This window comes from Rhinolophus sinicus, chromosome 15 (assembly GCF_057876585.1).
Source record: "Rhinolophus sinicus isolate RSI-liver-muscle chromosome 15, RSI-T2T, whole genome shotgun sequence".
Classification (NCBI taxonomy): domain Eukaryota; kingdom Metazoa; phylum Chordata; class Mammalia; order Chiroptera; family Rhinolophidae; genus Rhinolophus; species Rhinolophus sinicus.
In genome coordinates, this window is record NC_142515.1 from 61857443 (window position 1) to 61882216 (window position 24774).

The following is a 24774-nucleotide window of genomic DNA, read 5'->3' on the forward strand; positions in this document are numbered from 1 at the left end:
TGCTTTCTCAAGCCTCTTTTCTCTGCAATCTGTAATTTTTTGAAAACCGCATATCGGTGTTGCAGGAGTAATTACAGCTCTGAGCTGTGCTGTCTAATCCAATATTCATGCCAGTGCCTACTACACAGGCCCCTGAGTGTTGTTTTATGTAGAATTCACGGAAATTGTGAAGTAAATATGGCCTGGAATAATGAAAATCACATTTATCCCAAATAGTTTCATCTCGTCCCACATTTCTACCTACTTTACCAAATCTTTTTGCTCTCCATAAGTAAACCAGGCAGAGATTTGAAGGACATTGCTTTATTCCAAAGGTGATGAAATTGAGGGAGATTTTTACAGTCTGCTTTCACTTCCCCCCTCAGCTCCCTTCCTGGTAGAGATGCTAATACGAATTAGGGTGGCCATAAGCTATTGGAGGAAGTAAAAAGGTGAAAGCTATACACATTTCAGGTCATGTCTGGCATGTCTTGGCCTTTATCCCGTATGAGGCGGGAGAACACAAAGTGAAATTAAAGTGACAGATAAATTCAAGGAAGGATTGAAACTAAGGTGAAGATACTTATTGTGTTTCCCTTGGTTAACTCAAGCAGGCCCTTGTCTCCAAAACCAAACGGGTTGGTTTTGTCCTACTGCCCTGTAGTGGTTAGAGACTGGTTTCCAATATTGTCCAAAACGTCACCTCTATGTTAAACATATTCTTTCTGGGAAAGAATCATTTTCTCGTATAAGATTAGGGAGATGAGGAATTGGGAGAAAGGTTTCGTGTTGTACAGAAGTTTTCAACCACAGGAGAAGCAAAACCCCAGAGAGGCTGGAGAGCAGCAGGTGTGGTAAATTGCTGAAGCCAAGCCAAGCTGCCCCAGAAGGCACACCACGTCATGGTGCACGCTTGCCTGGACTGGGTCCTGCCCAGAGAATTCCGGTCCTTCTCATTCATTAAGAAATACCTAAACCCAGTGCATCTAGAGGGAGGCCCACTGTCTGCAGAAGATTTCTAGAGAAGAGCTAGACCAATTGGATGGTCTCCAGACCAACCCCGGCCAAAGCCCCAGGCCAAGGAGAGCTGGGCAAGTCCACATCCTCTGGTCAGAGCTGGCCCAGTGTTCAGGTCTTGAACAGCAGAAAGCCCCCAAATGCAGTCCCCGATGGGCTTCTCTTTATTACTGATCCTTGTGTTAACTCAAACCACACTCGCTCACCCTTTTGCAGCTCAGCCATAGCAAAGGTTGTTGCCGTGCTTCCACCCCTCTGCTCCTCAGTGGTACAGACAGGGGTCCGATGGTGACCTCCAAATACCAGCTGCCCAGTGCCTGGCCCTGGGCCGAATTCAATGCTCACTGCAAACAGGTAGATCCCACGCTCAGGGGCTCGGAAGTAGCCATCTTCAGGGAAGTAGCTACTGCCAATGTTGATGTAAGTAGAGTTGAACTTCACTGTCTGCAGAGTAGATGTCCCTTCTGAAAAGCTGGCGTAGAAGGCCACAGGGGAGCCTGGAACGCAGGAGGAAAGTGCTCAGTAAATCAGTTCCTCACTCCCTTGGAGGGGAAATTCAATCCCGAGACCTGCCTTCTTCACCTTATTAATGTGAGAAATGGGTCATTATTGCTAAATAACCTATGTATTCCCAATAGCAATGTATCTCACAGTGGGAGCTAACGGGCCAATTCTTAGTATTTCACTAGTTGAGAGAAAGGAAAACACAAGTCTGTTGTCTCTACTGGTGTATGTTTTTTAAAAGCACTTCCTTGTTTGATCTCTTTTCCTTCCAACATCCTTGAGACATAAGTAGCCCTGACTGAGGAAACTTCAAGTTTTGAGAGCTTAACTGGTCCAAGGCTGCATGGCTTGTCAGTGGCAGGCTGGGACAGGAACTCAGGTCTCTGACTTCCAAACTACTGCCACCTGCTAGGGATCTTGAGATACCCAAGGGAAAGAGAAAATACACTGATCCTCAAGCTAACAATGCTAACACTGAGATAACGAAGGAACAGTGAGGAGTGGTTCCTACTGGATGTTTGGCACAGGACCTTAGAGAGAGAAGGAAACAGCAGGCGGGACCAGGGAAGAAAAGCCTTTTCAAACTGGTCATCTTAATATTTTCAAAATGTTGCACAGAGCCATGGAGTTACAGATGGAGAAACAGGCCCAGAAAGGGAAAGCTTGCTCCAGATGACATTGATAAATTACCAAACTGTGAGCTATCCTTGGATATCCTTATTTCTGGTGCTCTTCCCACTTGAAGAAGCACTTTAGGCAGATAAGTAAGACAGAGCACAGGCATGGAGTCAGAGGAAGCCCTCTGTGTAGAGGGTGAAGGTACAGTGAGGAAGGAGTGGCTGGGCTGCCTGGCCAAGATGCTCAGGCAGGGACAGGAACAGGAGATGGGACAGGAAGGATGAGTCCCACTGGGGTTCCAACCAGGACAAAGACCTTGGCACTGATGAGGTCACGCTTCTCGTGCTCCCTCAACATGTGGGTACACGTGCTCACTCTCCTCCCTCTCTCCTTTTCCCCCTTCCCTCCCTCTGTTGAGATGAAGCTTCCCGTTTCTCAGGAGATGATACCAAGGCCTAAAGGAGGAACAATTTGCATAGCAGTTAGTGACTTAGGTCCCAGAACTAGTGCCCCAGCTATTTGGCTCCCAGTCCAGCAATAGACTTGTGGATGACAAAATTTTGCTCTTCTCTAGTTCTGGGAGATTTTCTGAGAATTAGAGTTCAGAATAGCGTTCCCATTTGTGTAAGATTGTGTCACATTCAAAGGCCCGCCGCTGGCCCTGCAGTTCCCTCCAGCACCCAGGAGGTGGGGCGCTCGCCCAGCTGAAGGAAGGCGGGCCTAGGAGCGCCCTCTTCCGGTGCTTGGTCCCCCTGCACTCGTTCGAGCCAGCCTGACTGTGGTTTGCACTTGAGCTGTAGAGGGAGCCCCCACCCAGTCAGTGGGCCCAACGTGCTCTCAGAAGGAGGAGTTGTACTTCCTTATTTGCTAGCAGGCAAATTGAGAATGGGCTTCCCCGCAGGGCACAAATTCAAGCCCTATGGCCTGCCTGCAAGACAAATAAGGGGGAATTTTTAATTTTAAGGAAAAAATATTTTTGAAATAAAATATTGTAGTGATGAACTCAGATTCCTAAACCATCAGGTAATTGAGGCCTTGCAGCACTCCCAAGTGGAAAAAAGATCAAAGAGTGGACTCAACCTCAGCGCTGAAAATGCTGGGGAAACGAGAAAACATTGACAGGTTTCTACTAAATGTTAAGCCTTGTGCTAGGTGTTTGGTAAATGCATCTATTCATCTTCATAACAACCCTTTGATGTAGATGTGATTCTCCCATTTTATGGAGGGAGAAACTGGAACAAGTGGTGCTAGAGACTGTGCTCTGTTCACTGCCCCCAGGGAGACACAGGGGCCATAATGGACGGCTAGTGGGAGCAGGGCCGGCTTGGGGTGGCACCTTCAGTAAGGATGTCCTACATGCCAGGCTACAGCAGGGTACAGACAGCCCACATGGTGGCTTTGTATCTAGCCCCATGTCAAGGAGGTGGCCATAACCCCAAGGCCAGCCTCTGGCAGGGGAAAGTCACTTGAAGCACAGAGCCTAGTGGGCCCCTTCCCAGGGCCACACTTGGGGAGGGGATGGGAAGGCTGGCTGCACATCGCTTCAGCCTCAGAACCAGCTTCCCAGGTCCAGGTCCCCAGGGCCCCGCAGGGACCAGCCATCGAGGGCCTTTCCCAGGGGAAGAGCCAGCACCTTAGAGACAGCTGGACTGGGTTCAGGGCTCCTCCGTGTCTCTTACTAGCTGTGTGAGCAGGATACTTCCCCTGCCAGAGTCTCAGTTTCAATGAGATGGTAGTGATACTGCATTGTTGAGCTGCTGTGATGAGTCAACATGGCAAAGCCCAAGAAGAGCGTTGCAGGGGACCTGGTGCCAGGCAGAAAGATGGGTCAACTGTTAGCAGAATGAGCACCTTTCAGGATTCACCTCTTGTGGGGAGCTGCTATGGGTTAAAGACACATGGGGGTGTGAAGTGGGGTGGGTGAAGAGCTGAGGTGGAGGGATTTGAGGTGTGGCATGGGAGAAAAGGATGCATTCCTCTCCCTACTATATAGTTAGAGAGGCAGGCAGCCAGCCATGTATATATGAGCCTCAAAGGTTTACATGGAAGGGCTCAGCCTGTTCCCTGAGGGCTGGTTTTCATGATTTCTACCTCCTTATACTCAGGGAACTTAAGATGCCCCTTGTCTTAAACGGAAGGTGGAACAAGGGCAAGGCCAGCCCTAAGGAGTCATGACTACCATCCTGTTCCTTCGTCTCCGCCACCTCTGAGGCAGAAGAGCTGCTTGCAGACAGCCCTGTCTTCCTAGACTCACCCAGTCTTCCTGAGCCAGGAACTCACCTGCCTTGTGGAGCTCTGCTCCAAGGGCACCCAGCACTGGCCCTTTGACATGGGCATCCACCAAAGGCTCCACTTGCTTCTTGTCCCTCCTCTGGAGAGCTTCCAGATCTTTCTGCTTCTTCTTCCCTTTCCTGCTCAGCATGGCCTGAAGTTTCCCTAGGTCCAGGCTGACGTTGGCTGCCGCAAGCGCTTGGAAGTTCCCAAAGAGGTTGTGGAAGAGCTGCTGGTGCTGCTCCAGGCGGTGCTGGGTGGTAGAGAGCGCTCCTTGGAGGTCCTCCAGAGAGCCATTGAGGGCGGCGGCCCAGGAGGTCTCACAGCACTGCCCCAGACGCTTGATGTCGGAGCCCAAGCGCTGGAGCTCCTGTGCCATCCGTCCCGGCTCCGTCTCACTGGCCTCCTCTGGCGCCGCATCGTGGCTGGGCTCCAGGTGCTCGGGGCCCTGCCTGCCACCCTCTGCCGCCTGTTCCAGGGCCGTCACCCTGGCGGCCAATGCAACCCAGCCAAGTGCCTGCTCATGCAGCCCACTGGCTGCATCCTGTAGCCCTGTGCGGATCTGTTCGTAGCGCAGGGGCAGCGGGCCAGGTGCCTCCTCAGACATCTCCTCCATCACCTCCTCCCCAAAGAGGGCGCCCAGCACGGCCTCATGCCGCAGCGCGTCCTCCAGCAGGGCCGCGAAGGAGCTGTGCAGCTTGCCGACCTCATGGCGGAGCTCGCCTTCAGAGGCCCTCAGCGCGACCGCCTCGCCCCTCAGAGCCTGAAGCTGGCTCCGGAGCCGAGCTCTGTCGGCGCGTGCCCTCTCGCCTTCTGCCTGCTGTGCCTCCACCTCCAGCGACAGGGCGGCCACCGTGCCGCTCAGGGCCTGCAGGGAGGAGCCGTCCTGCTGGTGCCGCTCGTCCAGGCTTACCTGGGTCTCCTCCAGGGCACGTGTGGTGTCCCTCTGGCCTTCTCGGATGATATCCAAATCAAAGTAAAGCTTCTGGCAGTTGCAATCCTTGACATACTTGATGAGGTCAGCGTGGCCACCCTGCAGGTGCTGGAGGGTGAGGTTGAGCTCCAGGAGCTGCCGCTCAATCTCCTCCTTGTTCTCCTCCATGATCAGCGACTTCTCCATGAGGATCACACGCAGCTCACGCAGTGCCGTGTGGTTCACCTGCAGCTCTTCCACCTGGCGCTCCACCTTGCTGATCTGATCAAAGGTCTCATCAGATTCGGAATACAGTTCCCTGATCTCATCCACATGCCTGGCCAGAGTCGCCTTCATGTCCGCCAGGGTGCTCTGTAACTCATCTTCCCTTCGGCTGGTGGCCAGGTGGAGAGCGGAGAGGTTCCTCTGCAGCTGGCTCAGCCTGGCCTGCAGGCTCTCTGGCTCCGGCCTTGCCGCAGCCCCTGCCGCTGCGGCCACCAGGCTGCCATTGGACGCCAGATGCTCCTGGGCTTTAAGGATCCTCTTCAAATTGGTGTCCACATTGGCCTGGACCTCAGAGAGGGATTGGTGCAGGGAGAGCTGCTGGGCGTGCAGGCGGTCGTCCGTGTCCTGCTGCAGCTGACCTATCTTCTGGGTGTTCTCCTGGACCTTGGTCTCAAATTTGGCACCAAGCTCCTGGACGTCAGCCCTGGGTACGGCACTCTCCTGAAGCATCTTGATGGCCTGTCGGTTGGTCTCCACATCAAGAGATAGGTTTCTTATGGCCTGGGAGAGGATGTGCAGGCTTTGGTTTAAGCTACTCCAGATGGGGTTGAAATGCAGCGCTTGCTCCGAGGGTCTGCCAGGAAACTCTGCAACAGATGCACGTTTTGACCAAGCCCTGCTGGAGCAGACACCCTCCCCAGGCAGGGCCTATAGAAGGGGGTCCTCTGAGGTTGGGGCCTTCCAGCCTCCCCTCCCGCTCATCCCCTTGGATGTGATCAGGTTCTTCCTCAGCCCATGAGCCTGCCACTCACCAGGCTCCGTCTGATTTGCCTCAGTCATTGCCGCTGTGAGGTTGCTTGCTGGGGCCTTCCATTGGCCTGGGAGGCCATCTGCCATGTGGTGAATGTCATTCTGGAGATCTCCTAGCAGGTGCTCCTGCTTCACCACAAGGTTGCTGGTCTCTGCAACTGGGTGGCCTAAAGATACATGAGAAATAAAGGTTGAGGGCTAACTCTCCACAGGCCTGGGAAGATCATAAGGTACAGAGATTTCAGGGTTGAGAGCAGAGAGAGAGGTGTATACTGATGTCCTTTGAGCAGGAGCTTAGAAGTTTTTAGCCCCAGATGAGCAAATACGTGGTAAATGAGCCCTCACCTTGCCACCCATGTCCACAGCAGGCATGACTAATCAGTCATAGCACACTTTCCTCCTCAGTCACATGGACGTTACCTCTCAATATCATTCTAGACAGCCCTTGTCAATAGATAGCAGTTCACCACATGGTAAAACTCGTTTGCCACCCCAACCTTGGCCCAGCCTTGAAAGGTCCCACAAGTGGGGTCTCTTGGTGGCTTCTGTCTGCTGACTCAAGAACAGGGACAGTGTGCCTTCCTGGCTGTTGGGGGCAGGACTATTGGAAGGCTTCTTCCAGGCCATGGGAGCTTGTACAGTTCAGCAAGGCAGGTGCCAGATAAAACTGTCCTTCCCAGAAAATGGGGTAAAGAAAAGGGTGCATGTGCTTTGCCAGCAAGCAGGTCACTGAGGGCCCTGTGAACCTGGCCTCCCTGGTGTGGGGTGGGATGATGCAGGGCCATAGAGGGGCCTCTGCTGATTCTGGGGGCAGTTTTCCTGAAATGGCACCACCCTATCAGAGGAGAAAGGGCTTGGGCACATGGGTTCTTTCTGCCTGCCTGCCCCTCCTGCCCCTTCCACAAAAGCAACATACCGGGTTCAAAGCCAACTTCACCCCAAGGCTCCTGGAGGCCATCACCCGGGTCGGCAGGCTCAGGGATCACAGTGGGATCTGAAGAGAGGAGGCATCAGACGTTGACCCCAAGAGGTCAGAGGAGTACATGGCCTCTGGGGTCAGAAGTTGAGGCGGGAGGAGGCCACAGGGAGCCCTACCATGGTGCTGGCAGTCAGAGCCAGCAAAGCCCGGGCAGCACCTCCAGGCCACGGAGGCCAGCACCTTCTGCTTGACCTGGTACACCGGCTTGTGGGCCATGCGGTACCTGGAGGAAGAGAGCCAGCTCAGCGACCCCGGGATGAGCCAGGGGAGGAACTGGATTGATGGCCTACCCCGCCCTGCCCCCACTCACATGACTTTGATGGTCTGGCAGTCTGGAGCCCCCTGTAGACATGGCTGCTGCGAGTGGACGAGGAATTTCTCTGTTTTGCAAGCCGCTACAAAGGTGACCAGCCTGGATATCTGGTAGGGACACCAGTTACTGGAAAAATCAAGCCAGAGGAGAGGGCTGCTGAGCCATGCCCAGGAACCCCACAACCCTTCCTAAAGGTCAACAAGGGTGCCAGGACAGAGTGCCCCACCCCACCTCCCTGCCCCACCCATGCCAGGAATTCTGGAATCCATTAGCCTGAGAAGGGAGTGTTCTGCATTATTCATCCCTCAGCTCCAGAGCAAGAACTCCACAAACCCTGCCTGCAAGGGCATCTATTTCACTGTTTTCCAGGATACCTCTCCAGAGACAGCACAAAGAGGCTGAGGAGCCCCCCAAAAGGCATACAGCAAAATTACCCACAGAGGCAGGAAGGGCTCTCACTGTTTCTCTTGGTGCTAGGGAGGCAGCGTAGTGCCACTGGGCCTGGAGAGTCCTGGATTTGAATCCCTCACACTTTCTGACTGTGTGAGCTGGAGTGAGGTACTTAGGGAGTTTCCATGCTCCATCTCTCCAGTGGAGATTGTAATACCCTCCTCCAAGTGGATGGCTCCTGACAAGTGCTTAATGGACACTGCAGCACTGACCCGGCAGCCTCCCCCTTTACCTCTCATGTCTTTCTTCACCAGAGACCCAGCAGGGAGGGCACCTGCTCCCTGGTCATGCTGCATTATGCCCATTATGGAAATGGACTTTCAAAGAGTTGTAGGCAAAGGCAGCTGGGCTGAGCAGTCCCTTCTCCGGGAAAGGTCACCCACACCGAGTTCCTACAGGGTGGTTTGGGGGTAGTGCTCAGCATCCTGAATACCGGGAGATAGCCTCTCCTTCTTTGTCCCTTGCAGGTCCAGGACTGGGGAGATGTTCACTGCTGATTCAGCCTGAGCTCCCTGACCCAGTGGCAGACTTGATAGGCTCAGTAGAAGCCCTTCCCTGGCAGTCAGCTCCCAGAGCAGAGCTCTCCAGAGTTGCAAGTGACAATGACTTCCACGATTCAGTTCAGCTCAGCACCTCTTGGGCACTAGGTGCTGGGCTCAAGCTCAGCGGCACCCAGTGCTGACAGGAAAGTGCAGCCCTTCCCTTCAGGGTCGCAAGGCAATCTCAGATGGTGTGACAGCCGCTAGGACCTGGGGAGACTTTCAGGATGAGGTGAAAATTGCGCTGTGTCACAGCAGGAGCTGTGACAGAGGTATGTGGCCCTACAGAGTCGCAGAGGGTGGGGGCTGCAGAGAAGAGGCTGCAAAGGTAAGAAGCCAGACCATGGAGGCCTTGAGTGCCAGCTGAGGCGCTGAACTTGAAGGCGTGGGAAGTCACAGAGGGGTCTAAGCAGGGAAGTGATATGAACGAGCCACCCTTTCCTGTTTGTGGGTGCAGCATGGAAGGAAGGGGCGAGATATAGATGGTTGTGTCAGGATTCTAGGTCAGAGATGCTTACACTGGATGATGGTGGTTGATATGGAGAGAAATGGCCACAGTTATGAGCTATTAGGAAGCAATGTTCAGGGGCATTGGAGATGCAGTGGCATTGGGGTTGGGCTTTTACTGCTCTGGGTCTGATCTCTATTGTGGGTCATCAGGCACCCTCACACAAGGATGTTACTGAGGAGGGTGGGAAAGGATTGAGGTGAGCTGAGTGACCATATCTATTTTGAATGCAGAGACCCTCCCTGCCCAGCCTGCTTTCCCAGTCGGCTCCCAGAAGTCTGGCAGCCAGCCTTTATCCTCTTGGCAGCAGGCTGAAAAAGCTTGTTAGGAAGATGACCCTGCTCAAGAGGAAAGCCCTACAGACACTGTCATCACAGGTTCCACCAATGAAACAGTCCCGCAGAGCAACCTATAACAAAACAGATCAGAAAGCCCCATCCAGGGCCGGCCTGGTGGCTCAGGCGGTTAGAGCTCCGTGCTCCTAACTCCGAAGGCTGCCGGTTCGATTCCCACATGGGCCAGTGGGCTCTCAACCACAAGGTTGCCAGTTCAATTCCTCGAGTCCCGCAAGGGATGGTGGGCTCTGCCCCCTGCAACTAACACTGAACACTGCACCTTGAGCTGAGCTGCTGCTGAGCTCCCGGATGGCTCAGTTGGTTGGAGCCTGTCCTCTCAACCACAAGGTTGCCGGTTCGACTCCCGCAAGGGATGGTGGGCTGCGCCCCCTGCAACTAGCAACGGCAACTGGACCTGGAGCTGAGCTGCGCCCTCCACAACTAAGACTGAAAGAACAACAACTTGAAGCTGAACAGAACCCCCCACAACTAAGATTGACCATTGTTCCCCAATAAAGTCCTGTTCCCCTTCCCCAATAAAATCTTTAAAAAAAAAGAAAAAAGAAAGCCCCATCCATACACCCAGTTTCCAATCAGCTTCTCAGTCTCTACTCTTGAGTGGCAGACATCCAAGGATGACCCCTAAGGAAAATCTCTCTTATAAAAGAGGGAGGCCAAAACGAGCAACTGGAAAAAATCAACTTGGAGAAATCCAAGACTGAGGAGGGTGAAAACACCTTACCCCAAATTTGCATTAATATTCCCAGATTGATAAGAGATCTCACTGCATCCACAAAATAAGAACAGAAAGCTATAAAAAGGGGAACAACAGAAAAGACAAAGAAAAGAACCCTTGGGAATTAAAAATATAACAGTAGAATGTAATAAAAATGTCAGAGAGTAGAGTTAAAGAAATTTCCCTAAAAGAAGAACAAACAGAAAGATGGACAACGGAGAAAAAAAAAAATCAGAAAAGTAGAGGACCAGTGTTGGAAATCCAACATCTAAACAATAGGAGTTCCAGAAAGAGAGAACAAAGAGAACAAAAGGACAAAATCATAGATGAAAAACACCAAATACTTCAGAAGTGAAGGACTTGGATTTTCAGATTCAAAGGGCCCTCGATACAATGAAAATAAACTCACATCAAAGCACATCATCATGACATTTTAAAACTCTGGGAATGAAAATGAGTCTACACTTTCCAGAGAAAAAAACCAAGACAAATACACACATGAGTGCACATGCGCGCGTGCGCACACACACACCAGTAATTAGAATGGCCTTGATCGTCTCGACAGCAATACTGGAAACAAGAACACAGTGGAGAATTGCCTTCAAAATACTGACGGAAAATTATTTCCAGTGTAGAATCCAACACCTAGCTTAATTGTCCGTCAAGGTAAGGAGAGCAGAATAAAGACATTCCCAACATGCCAGGTTTCAAAACATTCTCCTCCCCAGAACTCCTTATCAGGGAGCCACTAGAGCAGTGGTTCCCAGGCTTGCCACCAAATCTTTACATCAACACTATCGTGTGGCACTCTAAAATATAAGAGCCTCTGGACCCCACCCCAGGCCAGTTAAATGAGATTCTCTGGGGTTGAGGCCTGGGCATCTGCACTTTAAAGTTCTCTGAGTCATCCCAAGACACTGTCCAGGAGAGTACCATTGTGCCAGAAATGCTCCACCAAAATGAGAGAGAACACCAACGAGGAGGAAAGCACGGCATCAGGAAACAGGAGTGCCAACAGGGAGTCCCCAGGGAGATGGTGCAGGGAGAGACCAGGAGCAGGACAATGGGGGCGGTGGGTGAGAGGCCCAGTCCAGACTAGAGCACAGCGGCAGCTCTGAGAGAGGAGGTGTCTCCAAGGAGACACAGGTGGTCAAACACCTGACACGAATGAAAGGTGAGCTCAGGTGTGGGCCACTGGCTGAGAGTTGGGAATGTGACAAAGACACAGAAAACTAAGCCAAAGGGAAAAAAAGACAATTGTTTCCTCTGGGGAAAACCAGAAGTACACATGGGGGGATAAAACGATTCATAGTTTTTTTCAAGCCTCAACTCTAAGTAGCATTCATAGTCATATGAATGTAAATACTCAAAATGACAATATGGGAGAATGATGGATAGGCAGTGTGTGCACGCGTGTGTGTGATGCGTGCACGCTGATACACACATATGCATGCATGTGAGGTTGGGGTACGGAGTAGGAATGAGGGCTGAAGCATAGGTAATGCTACTTCCCAAGAAGCAGCCATGTAAGCGTGTTATTGCCAAAGAGCCCCCTATAGATTTGTTAAGTCATTGCCTTTGGGGACCCGAGAGGCTTGAGCTTCTGATTGTCTCAACAAACATTGTTGAAGGTTTGACTCTACCCCCAAAGAGTCAGCAAAGTTTTTCTGTAAAGGGACAGATAGCAAATATTCTACACACAATCAACTACATGATTTGTAGGGTCCAGTGCAAAATGAAAATGCGAGTCAACAACAGAGATTAAACCAAGTGGGGCTCTTCTGCGTGTCCTGCGCTGTGTAGACTGCTCAGGTCACATACCCACGAGTCTGGGAACGTTCACTCAACTCCAAAACAGTAGCCTATAAAGGCGCTGGGCCCAGAGGTCAGCCTGCACAGACTGTTCCAAGGACCAGAAACTTCACCCCCCACCCAACCCCCACCCTGAGCCCCATGCAAATTCCTGGAACATGGGCTCAGCCCTAGGGACAGTGTTTCTCTGAACCAGTGGTTCTCAACTGGGGAGAGGGGACTTCTCCCCAGGTGTATCTGGCAATCTCTGGAGATATTTATGGTTGTCACAGCTGAGAGGGTAGGGTACTACTGGCATCTAGTGGGTGGAGACCAGGGACGCTGCTCAGTACCCCACAATGCACACTGCATAGCCCTGCACCCCCACAACAAAGAATCATCCAGTCTCAAATGTCAATAGGTCCAAGGTTGAGAAACACCCGCTCAAAACAAAGTGTACTCCTTGCATACCCTCTGAACTGCTCCAAAGGGTCCAGAAGGCCTGGGCCCTGGACGTGCTGGGTCTGGTCCAGCATGCCAGGGAGTGACCGGGACTTTCCACCTCGAGCTCCTGGAACTGGAATCAATGCTGCCCACCCTTCCTGCCCAGGAACTTTCTCTCCTGACCAGCCCGAATCTCGGGCTCCAGCAATTGCTATTCTCCCTGCCCACACTGGCCCCCCCCTTGGCAGCACCATACCCTTGGCACAGTACAGGCTGTTGGCCCAGAAGCCCTGGGAACATTCCTGACCTTTGCTTTGGTTTCCTCCAGCTCTTGGCAGCTTCTTGCTGGCCCTCTGAGCCCATGCGCCCTGCCCAACTCGCTGAGACTCTCCATTTTTCTCACTGCCTCCTGGTCTCATTCCTGCACCCTCTTTGTGCTTTCATCTCACAATGGTGTACTGAGGCAGGCGCCAGCGTAGAAATGAGTGTGGGGGTCCTCCAGCTGCGGTTGGGCCTGCCCTGAGCTTCTGACATGGCCCCGACCTGATACCTAGCCCCAGGCAGGGGAGAGACGGATGACCCCCTTGGAGCTTCTAATGGGAGCTAGGAGACTGGGGCTCTCCTGCCCACCCCTCCCTGGACTCAGGGTGACCTTCAGCAAGGCTCGAGTATGCTCCGGCGCTTACACACACACACACACACACACACACACACACACACACACACACACACACAGTGAGTCCTGGAGAGGTAAAGAAGATTCCCACTTCCGGCCCCTCCCAGGGCACAGAGGGAGGAGCTATAGCGAAGGCAGAGAACCTCTTACAGGGAAAAGGCTGTTAGCTGGGGCCTCCTGAGTTATGGACGTGCTGCTGCCATGGCCCCCTGGGACACTTAAGTGCCTCTTAACTAGCCAGTGAAACCCACCTCCAGCTGCCCCTGAAGTCTTCCCGGGGAAGGAGGGCGTGTTCTCAGGCATCCTTGCTCTCTGAGGCTCTGAATGCAGCCAGGAATGTGACAACTCTAGGAGTGAATTTTGCAGGGCTTTGTCTCTGAGCCAGAACGGGGGCCATAGCAGAGGAGCCTGAGGCCCACTCAGCATCCAGCCCAGAGCCCAGGTTCCCTGAGTGAGACTTCTGACAGTGGGGTTTTCCCTGTTTGTGCCCAGGGCCCTGTGCCGCATACAGCATACAGCATATAGCAGGAACAGGTGTAGGAGGTGAGCTGAGGGCGTGGGCTTGTGTGATGTGACCCACAGCAATATACGTGACTCCTCTGGGCCCCAGCTACAAAAATCACAAATGCTCCTTGAGCTGGGTCAGGAAAAGCTGATGCTGGCGGCTTGGGGCCAGCTGGGATGCTGGGAGCAACATCTCCGCCTACACTCCCACCTGTCTTGGGGAGACAAGACAGGACGCCTGGGATTTGCAGCCCAGCAGATGTGGTCCTTGGCTCTGACCTGTTCCTCCCACCCCAAGCCTCACAACATGTAAAGTGGAGAGAATAGTGGTGATCTCAGCACTGTCACAACAATGTGGACATGGGGCTTAGCTCGGTCCCCTCTGCAGGCTCAATGCTGTGTCTGAAGAGTCCACACTCTAAACTGCCTCCCTCTCCACCCCCACCTGGGAGCACAAAGAGCCTCCTGCCCAACGGAGTCCAATAACCACATTGCTGGCTCACTGGGTCCTGCCCCTGGGGGTCTCCGGGGACCTAGGAAGCACTCAACCACACCCCTCCTCCACCCCGGAACCTGGCATAGGGCACCAGCTTGTTCTGTTCAACCTTCTCCTTGCAAGGGTCTTACTTATCTGGGTCTGTATCCTGAGGCCTGCCTGGGCTTCAGGCCCCAGAAACGGGTGTGAAGGGCAAATGAAGGACAGGAGGCCTGGCTCTGGCAGTCAAGTGGTGGGTCCACCGGGCTTGTGGCTGATGGTGTTGATGCCCTGATTGAGTGTGGCGTGCCTGTTCCACCTCCCCTTCCCCTGTTGCAGGAGGGGGGCTGAAGCAGCGTTTCCTCTCTTGTCACAGGAGCACGGGAAGCAATCAGCCTGAGGAAGCCGAGCAGCGTTTCCTTCCTTTCTCACCAGTCCCTCTGGAGGCCTTGAAAACCTGCGCTTGGCCATTGGGGACTGAAACTTCCGGGTTGTGGTGCGGAGACACAGTGGGCCTGCTGGGACCCCCTGGGTACCCCGGGGACCAGGGCTTGGGATGTCTTCCTGGGCATTCCTGGGCCAAGGTACCTCTGCACACGCTCTGTACATACCATCGCCACCTAGATAATGGCTGAGTGACCCCTGCAGGGAAGTCCACAAGCAGTCCAGAGGCCCACCCTCCCTGGGGCTAAGAAAATGCAGTCCCTCCCCACAGCTGAGAGGGTGGGGATGAAGAGGACTGTCTCCCACTTTCTTCCCATTCACTGGGGCCCTTTATCCTTTCTTTCATGAAAGGGGGCAGGAGGCCCAGAGACAGAGGCGTGGAGCTAATGGCTGAGGGGAGGGAAGGCTTGGTGCTTGGCCCTGAAATCAGTGTGTCTGGGTTCCCCACCAGAGTCACCTGTGCCTCCCAGCCCTGAGCAGAACTGAGGGCAGGCAAGAATGGGGTCTCTCTAGGTCCATCTTGGGGCCACTCCTCCCTCACTGAGGGTCAGTGTGCACTCACTTACACTCACCCTCCTGCCTCTCCCTAGTTAAATCCACGTTCAGAAAGTGTCCAACAAAAAAAAAAAAAAAAGAAAAAAGAAAGTGTCCAACAAACACATTCACCTTGAAGCATCAGAGCTGTGTAGGAGACTGTCCCTGGCAGATGCGTTCTGTAAGCCAGAAAGATGGTGAATCAATGACAGCCACGTGGGAGACTGGGTGGGTGTGAGTTGACCCTTCTGACCTTCCAAATCCATACAGATGCCCTCAATCAAGTTGTGTGTGTAAGGGTGTGTGTGTGTGTGTGTGTGTGTGCGCACGTGTGCACACGCATTTGGCAACAGGTGGGGGAATAGGCACATCTGGAGGCCAGGCTGCCTCTAAGTTCTCCGGGGGTCAGAACCTGAACTCTAGAGTCAGCCTCAGGTCCTGGGTCAGGCTCTCCTTAGCTGTGTGACCTTGGGCCAGATGATTAGCCTCTCTGAGCTGCAGACTCCTCTGTAACTAGGGCTGTTGGGAGGAGTAACTGAGATAACCCTTGGCAAGGTGCTTGGCCTAATAAATGGCACCTGCTGCTGTGACTGTGGGGCACCCTGAGGAGGGAACCATGGGCCTAGCCCCTCATCAGCAGGAGGATCCCTGGCTCTGGACAAACAGAGTCCTGGCCCAGTGGCAGGACCTTCTGCCCATTCCGAGAGGAGCACTGAAGCAGAGCTCACTGGATACCCCACCTTTTTGTTCTGAAGGTGGAGCAGGGCACCGTCTCCAATCACTGCTTGTGCTCAGAGCCAGGCTGAGGACCCACACCAGTCCCCCAGGGCACTCGGATTAAAATCCAGCCCCCCCCACCCACCCAAATCTGTCCTCTGTGGCTTATGGGTCAGCCTCACCTCAGCTCAGCTTTCAGAATTGACTTACTTCGAAGAATAGGAGCCACTGCCAGGCCACCTGGAAATTTCCGGAACCACAGCCCCTCAGCTCCCCACGCTGGGTGGTTGATGGCAAGAAGTGCTCCCACCCTGCGCAATTCCCAAGCCCATTTCCTGCCACAGGTCAGACAGAGAATGTCCTGTGGTCCTCAGGCTGGTCCTAGGGTGCCCCAGTCCAGGCTGGCTGGGGGTTCCTCTTGAATGGGAGCCTGGCACCTAGCACCTCATTCAGCCTCTCAGCTGTACAGCGGATAGAAAATATTAACCCATTTTACAGATGGGTAACCGAGGTCCAGAGAGCCCCAGCTCTGGCTGAGCTGGGATTCAGATCCTGCACCACGATGTCACCCAAGGCCCAGGCCCCTCCTTACCGTCCGATGGGGTCCCTGCCAACGTCCTCAGCTTCTGCCCTCCAGACCCCAGGCAGCCTGGGGCTGTGTGGATCAGAGAACCTGGCACTGGGGGCCTGGGCCCAGGCCCCCAGCACCCCCCAGCCTAGGGTCCTGAGCAGCAGTGTCAGGATCATGTTGCCAGTGGACAGACTCAGCCTTTGCCAGTGATTCCACAAACTGCTTCAAGTTAAGTCTCAAAAGGAAAAGAAAGCACAGGGACAACAAAGAGAGGAAGTGGCCTGGGCCAGCCTACCCATTGCGTCTCATCCGGCCCCCTCACACATACCCCCACCCCTTGGCCCCCATAGAGGCAGCCAACAATCTGGCTGGTTCCTACGCCCTGAGAGGACTTGGGTCAGGACCTCGGGGTGCAGGGGATGCAGGAAATTGGCCCCACTGAATATGTCCCCATGGGAGTTAGGAGAAGAGCACCAGGGTTGAGGTGTGCGGGAGGAAGTAGTTGGTCAATCTCAGGGAACCTGCTTTCCATCCGTGCTGGTGGCCAGGAAGTGGGGGGCACTTCATCCCTGCTCAGTGCTTGTCATCACTAGGCTGTGGGAATCGGCAGGTGGGTGGAGGCTCAGAGGGAGAACGGAGCTGTCTGAGGGCCACAGAGTGTGTAGCCAGAGGCCAGGGCTTAGGGGAGCCCTTGTGGGCCCCACCCTGGCTCCTCCATTTGGCCTCTCCACAGCCGCAGGATGGGGGCTCCACAGTGAGTGGCTGGGCAGCCCGTGCCGGTCTGGGAGGTTGGCCACTCTTGCCTGACAGGACTGCATGGCCCTGACCCCTACCCTACCTGGGACACTGGTAGCATAGGCGCCTCCCTTCTCTGACCTCTCTCTGCCCCAGATGTCACAGACACAGCAGCCCCAGGCCTGACAGACCCTGGGCAGGCTGCCCCTGTGGGTGGGCAGGGCAGTGAATGAATGAAGGACAGTGATGGATAAGGATGTGTCCAGACCTGCTGCCGGCCTCCTCCCTCCCCGGCCGCGCTCCCGCCCCGCCCCCAGGCTGGCTGGGCTCCCACAGGCCTGCCGCCGCTGCATCATCAATATTTCATCGGCGTCAATAAGAGGCAGCAGTGGGGACAGCAGCTGCGGCAGCACTCGTGCCAGCTCCAGCCACAGCTTGCAGGGAGAGTCAGGCATCCGTTCCTGCCACCGCCATGGACGTCTTCAAGAAGGGCTTCTCCATCGCCAAGGAGGGAGTGGTGGGTGCCGTGGAGAAGACCAAGCAGGGGGTGACGGAAGCGGCTGAGAAGACCAAGGAGGGTGTCATGTATGTGGGTGAGTTGGGCGGGGCAGGGCGGAACAGCGTGGTGGCCAGAGCCTGGGATGCCCAGTTGCTTTGGGTCTGACCTTGTCCCTCAGCCCCAGGTGGCCTTTCGGGAGGGGAGGAGGATCTGGCTGCTGAGTCAGGGTCTCTGGGCCCTGTAGCATCTCCACTCTCCTGTATACATCAGTGTCCATTTCGACCTCCTCAGGGCCCCAGGGGTCTCTGGGGCAGGACAGCAAGTGGGGTATTTGGCTCCGGGACACAGCTGTTTATGCACACATGACTACACGCACCAACGCCCCCCATCACCCACAGGCCCCTTGACTCAGATAAGCCACACTAAGCCTGGAGGCCCCTTGGGCCGAGCTGACAGGTGCTCAGCAGCCAGGCCACAGGTCCCCACCCTATTCAGAGGGAAGGTGTGGGGCTGGAGAGATGAGACCAGACTCAGTCCCATGGCCAGTCAGTGCCTTGTCCAGCTTCATTCTCCTTCAGCTTCCTCCAAAGAGGAGGCTAAGCTGATGACTCAGCTCTCATCAGTGCTGTCCTGCTGCTGTTTCTGGGGCCACTCCCAGGCAGGATCCAGACCCCAGTTCAAGCGTGGTCTCTCTCATCCCCCCATCCCGTCCCGTCCACTTCCCATCCATCCCCTTCCTCCAGACACAGCAGGAAGTGGCTTTTGAAGGGACTGCCGGACTCCAGACACCACCCTCTCCCAATACCGACCCTAAAGCTTGTCCAGCTATTCTGTTGTCCTGACCACCCCCCTCCCAACACCAAAAGGAGTGGGCCTGGGTTGATGCCTCCATTTCCTCCCCAGGAGCCAAGACCAAGGAGGGTGTTGTGCAGAGCGTGACCTCAGGTGAGGAGCCCCGTGACCAGGGAACACGGGGGTGGGACCTCCAGGGACCTCTGCACCCTAGTACTAAAGGCCCAAGCCCAGGGTCCGCCTTATCCCCAAACTGGGGTCCCAAGCTATACAGGGACCCAGACCCCTTAGAACCTGAGGCTAGACGCAGGGTTGGTCAGGCCAATCATCATCAGAGCTCCCCTGGCATCAGAGAGGAGGCAGCCTGGGCTCTTGGGTAGCGCCAGAGGTGAAAGTGCCCTGGGAAGGGGCTGCTCAGGCCTGACTTGGGCAAGCCAGACACGGGTGGGGAGAGGTCAGGGCCAAGCCTAGCCAGAGTCCTCCCACAGTGGCTGAGAAAACCAAGGAGCAGGCCAGTGCCGTGAGTGAGGCCGTGGTCACCAGCGTCAACACCGTGGCCACCAAGACCGTGGAGGAGGTGGAGAATATCGCGGTCACCTCAGGAGTGGTGCACAAGGTGAGACCTGGTCCCCAGTCCTGGCTTGCAAACCAGTGCCACCCTTTCCCTGGGCCCCAGAGAGGCCAGCTGGGGAGGAGGCACCATCACCCCATTGACATACAGGGAAATGAGACTCAGGGGCTGTGGTGGTCTGTGCTTGGTGTTTTCACATCAATGTACTTAGAATTCTCAAAGCTATCCCTGTGAGGGGGCCAGTTTGGGGCCCAACCAGAACATGAGGCTCAAAACCACGCCCTCTTGATGGTGCTCAGCCCTCAGGAGATACCACATTTGAGCAGTGAAGGCAGGTCCTGTGGGCCCCACGTGGTGACAAGCAGCCTCCCTGGCAGTGGACACCAGGGAGTCACCACTCACCCGGTGTCCGGTCTCACCCCCCCAGGAGTGGCAGGGAAGCAGCACCCCCTGGTGATGGAAAAACTATGAGGTTCTGAGCCCGCCCTCCACCTCTGCCTCTGCCTTTGTGTGTGGTGTTGAGTGTGCATGCGCGTGTACATGTGTGTGTGCCTGTGTGCTGCCCAGCAACAGAGAATACAGGAGCAGTGGGCCCCTCCACCCAGGAGGCCGGCCAGGTGAGCCATCCCTGTACTCATCACAGAGCAGGCTCTGCTTGAAGCATTTTACACTTACGAGTATTTACTGATTTAATCAATACAAAAATCCCATGAGACAGGGTGTGGGAGTGAGGCCCAGACAGATTAAGTGTTGTGCCCAAGGTCCCACGGCTGGTCTGTGTGAGCGTGCAAGTCCCAGGGCAGCCCGGCTCCAAGCCCGTGCTCTGACAGAGAGCCGCTGTGTGAGTGTCAGGTCTCAGGGAGGGTGGGACCCATGTTGAGGCATTCCAGAGGAGCTGTCCCCAGCTCTGTCTGAGGCTGTCCTCTGGAGAGCTCCCCTACCTGGAACAGGCTGCCCGGAACACCCAGCACTCAGAATCCCTGCTCTGGCAGTGGGTGGGTGCAGGGGAGGAGGCTGGTCGCCCTGCCCCTGGCTCTGCGGGCAGCACAAAGGAGTCTGCTTGCAGGGCCAGCACAGGGTCTCCATGTCCTGGCAGAGGCAGCTGCTTCCTCTCCTAGTTCCCAGCTCTGCCCCTTCCTAGCTACATGACCTTGGGAAGCTACTGAACCATTTCCTCATCTTTAAAATGGGGATGGGGGTGAGAGTATCTGCTCACGGGGTTGTGTGATAATGCAGGGACATGGTCCCCATGAAGCGGTTATGCCTGGCTCATGGTGAGCACCCAACAAAGGGAGGTGACTGTATCATCATCAGCAGCAGTGCCCCTGGGCAGGACCCACATGCGCTCCAGGAGAGACCGGGCCCCTCCCTTTCCCACTCCCCAGCAAAAGATGCCCTGGGGTGGGCCCAGGCTGCTTAGGCACCTCTCTCTGACCTTAGAGGAGGGCTGATGAGTCCCTGGAGCCACCCCAGACCCTGTGGTGGGGGTGGCTACCCCAAGAGAGACATTTCCTGGTGACACCCAAAGTCAGTCACGACTTACCCTCTAGTGAACTGTGGAAGGACGCACCTATATGTCTGACTGCTCATGCCACTGGCCTCATACCCCTGACTTGGGGCAACAAGACTAGGCAGGCGGCCACCCACCCTTCACCTGGAGAGACTACCACAATGCTGGCTGACAAAGTTCAGTGACCTTTTATGCCCCAGGACACCAAGGGGCACGATGGCCCTGTGGTAGCATGGAGGTGACAGACCCACCAGACCTATGTGCTGATCACTCAGTCTGGCCCTGCCCACTAGCTGTCATAAGACCAGCCCCAGGCAGGCCTCCAGCAAGCATCCAGCTGGGTGTATAGGGGTGGAAGAGGATTGTATAACCCCTGCTGGCCCCAACCCGACCAGCCTGAGCCTAGAGCCAGCCCATGCAGGAGGCAGGGAGGAGAGGAGGCATTCACCCTAAGGGGATAGTGATGGGCCTGGAGCAAGCCCGACCTGATCCCTACCAGCCCCATTGTTCTGAGCTCTGAGGCCTCAAGCTGGATTCCTGGCTTCCTTGGCCTCAGGGTCCCTGTGTGAACAGTGATGACACATTCCTTTCCCTAGGACTTTTTGCAGGCTCAGGAGGACAAGGGTGTGTGGTCATATGACTCAGGGACACTGAGGGTGGGGTCAGGCCTAGGGTATCAGGGGCCACCTGGCTTCCTCATTGAATCCCTGGGCGGCATCAGCTTGCAGAGGGGGAGCTGGGCTCCAGGGTCGTTGGTACCCCCAAAAGGCCTTGGAATCATCAGACAGAGCCCCTACTGTGGGCCCCTACATGATGCTCTATCACCCCCACAGTCAGTCTGGCCCTCACACCGCCCTCACCTCGACCCACTATGGACAGCGAGGTGATGAAGGCATCCGTTCACCTTTGAGGCCAGGGTGGATGAGGCCCTGGTCGCCGGGCAGCTGGGGGCTCTGTGCCCTCCACGTGGTCCCACATCCCTTTTGCTCCCCACAGGAGGAACTGAAGCAGACTGCCCCCCCACAGGAGGATGAGGCAGCCAAAGTGGAAGAGGAAGCGGCTGAGGAGGTAGGAGCTAGGCTCCCGAGCTCCACCAGGGCTCCCGGGGCAAGCCACCCTCTAGAGAACGTTCCAGGGAGGGACCCCATCCCTCACAGACTCTCTGTGTCCCTCTTGGGGTCGTAGAGCCCTCAGGGGAGACTCCTGACCTAATGCAGCCCCGAGCCTAAGTGTGAGGTCCCCTCATGAATGCCTCAGGGAAGAGGGGCAAAGGTAACTTCTGTCCCCACCCCACTCAGGGTGGTCACTGAGGGGTGGGGACCCAGAGCTACCTGTGACGGTCACTCTCTGTCCTAGGCCAAGAGTGGAGGAGACTAGAGGACTACAACACCCCTCTGCCTGGACCTCATTCTCTCCTGGCACGGGAGTGACCGGTCCTGGAGTGTGACCTTTGGGATCACCCACGCTTCCATAGCACACCCAGCCACCACATGCCTGTCCTCTCGTGCTACCCCCATTTTCATCTCTCTCCCTTGACCCCTCCCAGCCTCTAGTCCTTCTGACCCCACAGATGCTGCTGTGAATTTTTTTATTTTAATGATTTCAAATAAAACTCAAGTCCCTACTCCTGGCCATACTGGCACCTGCTTCTGCTGTATGTTGCCTCACTCATGAAGAAGCCCCCTGGGCCCTGCTGGGAACAGAGTTGAACCAGCCTGTTGATGGGTCAGGGAAGAATATCTGGGACCAGGTGCCCTACAGAGATACCCTGGGCATTGCTGGAACCTGCTGCAAGTAGGCACTGCCTTCAGGGAACTCCTCCCACCCCCAACCCATCCATTATTGCCTTCTAATGTGGAGGAGGTGGCCCTGCTTTGGGCTCCCAGGACAACCTCCAGGTCAGGTGGTCCTTGAGACCACAACAGCTGCCTCCAGGTTTGAGCTGTAGTTTACCCTCCAGGGAGGGGGCCCATGACAACAAGAGGTGAGGAAGGGCCTCCTGAGCCATCCCTTTGTCGTGTGTCTGTGGCTCCAGTGTCCTGCAGACAAAGGGAGACCTAACACCCCTCCCCAGAGCAGATGGTATCTTTCAAAACTGTGAAGTCTAAATCCATAGCCAGGAGTCCTCCATCCTCTTCCTCCTCCTCCACCAGCTGGCCCCACCCAGCGTCAAGCTCCCACCAGGTTGGAGCTGGGCTCTCCCTTCCTTCACCAAGGAGTCTGTCAAGTATCGTTAGAAAACACAGCAGCTGAGATGCAGGAGAATAAGCCTCTACCTTGAGAGAAAAATGGTAAAAAACGAATATATGTTGACCTCCTCCCAGGTGTCAGACAGTACTGACTGCTTTACCCCATTTAATCCTCAGAACAAATAGTTGTTCTGATGTTTCACTGAGAGTGAACTGAGGAACAGAGAGCTTGAACATCTTGCCTAGGGGCACGGAGCTAGGAGGCTCGGGACTGGGCAGAAGCCCAGGTGGCCTGACTCCAGCGCCACCCAGTTGACTCTATAAAAAAACACACAAAATTCAACCAAGTAAATTTGAACATATAATTGGCTTTAGCAAACAATTCATGAATCGAACAGCATTCATCTAGCAACTAGCAGGGAGCACCATGGAGCTGTACAAAATGGAAGATTTTTATAGGAAGAAAGGTGGGGCCAGGGAGCAGTTGACAAAAGAAAAGAAAGGATTGTTTGGGGGCAGGGACATCTTTTCTTTGGGTGAAGAGAATGGAAGAAAGAGGAGCATGGAAGGGATGTTATCATGCAGGTTGCCTCCTTTCTACATAGGGGACAGAGAGAGCCCATATGACAGGTCACCTTACTGGTGCTTGACCAGAAAATTCTATACCAATTGATAAAGATTATGTTTCTGGGAGAGGTTGAAACTACAATAGATCAGGTATGAAATCTGGGTTTGGTATCATGAGCTTTTAGCACCAGGGATGCCATTTTTTGCCTGTGGTTTTCTCTTAGCATCTCCCATGCTCTGCTGAGGCTGGCCTGACCGCATGGGCTCCAGTGAGCTTATGGTAGATTCTGCCATGCCCCAGATTTCAAAACATCCTGGGATCGGGCTGGTCAGTGTCCTACACAAAGGGTTGTTGGCATCACACCCAGGAGGCTTGCTCAGAAGTGGCTGAGCAGAGACCAGGGTTCCCTCCCTTTGGATACCCGGACAGATTGGGCTCAGAGCCTCTAAGTGACTTGCCCCAGGCCTCCAGGCCTGGATATTGGAGCCAGAGTCCACACCCAACTTCAGACACTACCACTTTCCCATCTTGCCTCTCCGTGCTGAGGAGCACGGGGCTGGGAGCCCAGGCAAGCAGAGCTGAGCTGGGTTGTATCCTAGCCTGCTGGCCACGGGCATCCACTGCTGAGGAGGTGAAAAGGAGCAGGGATGCTGCTAGTCCCCCAGCCCCTTAAACCCTGCCATACGAGGAATGAAGGGTGTAGAAGACACTGGGGCAGTCCCGGTGTTCCTTCTCCCAGGCCCAGCCCAGACATGTGCATAGCAGCGGGCCTGTGCATGCCCCAGGAGGGGCCTGGGCGTGCCAGGGAGCTCTTGGGCTGTAAGAAAACGTGAGGAGCAGCAAGGCCACTCAGGTGACTGGGGTAAGGAGACACCTACACCTGGCCCCTGGGCAGTTTTTCACCATGCTCCCAGTGCTCTGAAGGAGCCTGCAAAGGTCCCTGCTGCTTGCCCCCACCCTAGACACATACTCACGGCCGTTCCTGGGGTCAAATGCCAAACATCAAAGCCTGCCCAGTCCAGGAAGACCCCCCCCACCCCATGGCAACTGCAGTGCACTTTGCCCTTAAACCCCCATAAGTGCTCTCACTCCGTGGGGCTGCACTTGACTTCCCTAGAGGAGTGACTGCCCTTTCTCTATTCCTTCCTTATCAGAGAAGCCCCCACCGGGTGCCCTGCCCCCTCCTGAAGGGCCCTGGCTGAGTGTAAGGCATCCTTCAGCCCATTTAATCCTCATAGTAACACTTCGGCGAAATTCAGTTATTCTCCCCCCATCATCAAGGATCGGGACATTGAGGCTCGGGGAGATCAATAGTCTCGCCCTAGGGGGTAGCTGAACCCAGAGGTCGACTCCAGTGCCTGTTGCTTTAGGGCCACTCAGAGCTGTCTCTATTATCACCTGCTGAGGCCAGCAGCTATCCCCCCATCTTACTCCTTGCCCACTGGGCCTGACGCCCAGTAGCCTCAGCAGCCCAGAGGAGCTAAGTGGAGCAGTGTAAAAGGCCTTCCAGGCTAAAAGGACTGGTGCTTCTGGTGGGATTTCAGGAGGGATGGCAGG

The 24774-nt window shown here is 55.0% G+C and overlaps 2 protein-coding genes across 2 annotated transcripts; one reads left to right on the top strand and one right to left on the bottom strand.

The window, feature by feature from the left end:
- Positions 1–287: 287 nt before the first annotated feature.
- Positions 288–16600, bottom strand: MMRN2 (multimerin 2). Its single transcript, XM_019716137.3, has 7 exons — positions 16375–16600; positions 7627–7755; positions 7433–7539; positions 7254–7331; positions 6340–6504; positions 4399–6174; positions 288–1493 (listed from the first exon to the last, which is right to left on the bottom strand). The coding sequence occupies exons 1-7, from the start codon at positions 16527–16529 to the stop codon at positions 1108–1110; spliced, it is 2796 nt and encodes a 931-aa protein (XP_019571696.2). The 5' UTR covers positions 16530–16600; the 3' UTR covers positions 288–1107.
- An 843-nt stretch (positions 16601–17443) lies between these two features.
- SNCG (synuclein gamma) lies at positions 17444–22084 on the top strand. Its single transcript, XM_019716121.3, has 5 exons — positions 17444–17681; positions 18491–18532; positions 18868–18995; positions 21457–21528; positions 21817–22084. Exons 1-5 carry the CDS (start codon positions 17561–17563, stop codon positions 21835–21837), a joined length of 384 nt encoding a protein of 127 aa, XP_019571680.1. The 5' UTR covers positions 17444–17560; the 3' UTR covers positions 21838–22084.
- Positions 22085–24774: the final 2690 nt, after the last annotated feature.

Excerpts from the sequence above, each read along its gene's own strand:
- SNCG (XM_019716121.3), top strand. The coding sequence starts at position 17,561 with ATGGACGTCTTCAAGAAGGGCTTCTCCATCGCCAAGGAGGGAGTGGTG. Across the intron at positions 17,682-18,490 it reads GGAGGGTGTCATGTATGTGG|GAGCCAAGACCAAGGAGGGT; the intron begins GTGAGTTGGGCG and ends TTTCCTCCCCAG. Across the intron at positions 21,529-21,816 it reads AAGAGGAAGCGGCTGAGGAG|GCCAAGAGTGGAGGAGACTA; the intron begins GTAGGAGCTAGG and ends TCTCTGTCCTAG.
- MMRN2 (XM_019716137.3), bottom strand. The coding sequence starts at position 16,529 with ATGATCCTGACACTGCTGCTCAGGACCCTAGGCTGGGGGGTGCTGGGG. Across the intron at positions 7,332-7,432 it reads CTCTGACTGCCAGCACCATG|ATCCCACTGTGATCCCTGAG; the intron begins GTAGGGCTCCCT and ends TCCTCTCTTCAG. Across the intron at positions 1,494-4,398 it reads AGCAGAGCTCCACAAGGCAG|GCTCCCCTGTGGCCTTCTAC; the intron begins GTGAGTTCCTGG and ends CCTGCGTTCCAG.